The sequence below is a fragment of the Triticum dicoccoides genome, chromosome 6B (assembly GCF_002162155.2).
Source record: "Triticum dicoccoides isolate Atlit2015 ecotype Zavitan chromosome 6B, WEW_v2.0, whole genome shotgun sequence".
NCBI lineage: Eukaryota > Viridiplantae > Streptophyta > Magnoliopsida > Poales > Poaceae > Triticum > Triticum dicoccoides.
This window is the reverse complement of record NC_041391.1, coordinates 677,746,611-677,748,833: the sequence shown is the minus strand read 5'-3', so window position 1 is coordinate 677,748,833 and position 2,223 is coordinate 677,746,611. Positions and strand designations below refer to the sequence as shown.

Sequence of the window (2,223 nt, the reverse complement as noted above, 5' to 3'; positions counted from 1 at the left end):
CGGCGGCGAGGGAGGGGAGGGGAGGTGGGGGGCGGCGGCGGCGGGGATTAGGGATCCGCCCGGGCCGCTCGCGGGAGCAGCACGGGGGCCTCAACGTAGATAATTTTCCTTTTTCTGGGATCGTCCTTTCAGTGTGCCGGAACCGGTTTACTGACAGCAACATGTCATGGGATAGGTCCAGGCAGAACCGGTGGGCCGCTTGGCCTTTGCCGAATTTCAGCCGAACAGGCACATGCGTGTTGTGCTCCTCGTAATATCAGGCGTCTAGAAAAATGCTCATACGGAATCAGTCCGGCTCACACGGAAACCACCATATGTTCCGATTCATTGGTGCACAAACCATCTGATTAATATAATTTTGTACTGTACGAAGAATAGCGAGGTGATAGTCCACACTGGTTTGTAATGCAGGAAATTGACCAGAATTTTGACACTGAAATTAGTATTCAAAGCAAGCTGGCCTTGAATCCACGGCACAGACACCCAAGTTTAATTAACTCGGCCGGACTCCAGGTTCTTAACGCCCAGAGGTTACCAAACTGCCCCTCCTCTCACCCTTCCGCTTCGTTGAGGCCACCCGGCCGCCATCTCAGGTTACCCAAACCGGCAGCGAACCACCGGAGCTCAACTGAGACACCAAAGCCCTCCTCTCCTCTGATTCTGAACTGCTCCACCTCCCCGATCTTCATCATGTCTACGGCGGCTGCATCCCGGCCCAGCGGCCCCATCCTTTTGAGTCCCTTTCCCAACTACCAATCCGCCTCGCTCTCCCGCGTCAAGCTCTCCGTCGCCGGCTCGCCGGTCAAGTCCTTCAGCGTCTCGTCTCCCCCCTCCTCCCCCACCACCGCCCCCAAGATCCGTCGGTCCTGCATGTGCTCCCCGACGAACCATCCCGGCTCGTTCCGCTGCAGCCTCCACAAGGAGCGCAAGCAGGAGGTCCCGGCCGCCGGCAGCTGTAGCAAGCCCGCCTCACCGCCTTCGCCGCCTGCGAATTCGAAGCTCACGGCGAGCCCGTTCGCGCAGCTCGTCCCCAGAGGCAGCGGCAGCTCTAAACGCTCATACAGCGGGCTGGCGCAGCGCATCCCCATGGGGAGCGGGCACTGGGCACGCAAGGCGCTCGTGCCGTCCCACGCGGTGCAGCAGCTGCAGCACCGGAAGCGAGTGGTGGAGCGGTTCCACGCCGGGCCCAGCCCGCTCTCCGCCGCCTCCATGGCCGGCCGCAGCAACCAGTAAATACTGAACATAGTAGCGAGATGCGTATATACTGAACATACTGTACATAGGAAAGATCGGTGGGGATTTGGCCGGCCCAGAAGATTGGAGTTTTAAGACACAATTTGATTCCGGGATGGTCAATTAGCTAGCCAGTAGATACTGTACATAGAGTGAGCCTCTTCTTCCTCCCCGCTCAGCTGCACATAGAGTGAGTTCTGAGTTCGTCCTCTCAGCTCCACTTGTACATAGAGTGAGCTCTTGTCCTCTCTTCCCGCTGTGTACAACTGCCCTTGGTTTTGGTCTTCTGGATATACATCAATACTAAATGAGTGACAAATTGGAGACACACTTTCATGGATCTGATCTGTTGCCGGGTGGCTTATCCATTCATGGATCATGGATGATTTGCCGCAACCACTTTCTGCTTCTGTTTCTGTTTACGTTTCTGGATTGTGGATGTGTCTCGCCCCTGTTTCGGTTTCGGATAAGCTTCGCAAGAGATGAGTCGCGTCTCGCCGCCGCTTGCTGCCGTCACGCGGCACCCGTGCGTGCCCCCAGCCGGCCGGATCAGGCCAGCAACTTGCAGCACGGCAGAAATTCTCCGATTCCGACGAAATTTCTGTGGAACTTTATGACGCGCGCAAATGATGAACCGAGGATTTTTCTTCTTCTTTCCCTGCTTGTGAAGTACTCCCTCCGTCCTGAAATACGTGTCGGACGAATGAATGTATCTAGACGTATTTTAGTTCTAGATACATCCATTTTTATGCATTTCTCCGACAAGTATTTCCATCCATCAAAATGAATAAAAACGGATGCATCTAGACATATTTTAGTTTTAGATACATCTCTTTTTATTCATTTTGTTGACAAGTATTTTCGGACGGAGGGAGTAGTACTTTCTCCATCTCAGTTTACAAGTCTTGCACGTGCCAAGATTTGTGGACCCCCCCCCCCAATGGCCCCCGCTTCGCTCCGCTCGAGGCGACGTGGGCGGCGACCCAACTG

The 2,223-nt window shown here is 55.0% G+C and overlaps 1 protein-coding gene across 1 annotated transcript; it reads left to right on the top strand.

Annotated features, from left to right (window-relative positions):
* The first annotated feature begins 482 nt into the window (after positions 1-482).
* LOC119326081 lies at positions 483-1,561 on the top strand. The gene has a single exon (XM_037599785.1). It carries the CDS (start codon positions 691-693, stop codon positions 1,231-1,233), a length of 543 nt encoding a protein of 180 aa, XP_037455682.1. The 5' UTR covers positions 483-690; the 3' UTR covers positions 1,234-1,561.
* Positions 1,562-2,223: the final 662 nt, after the last annotated feature.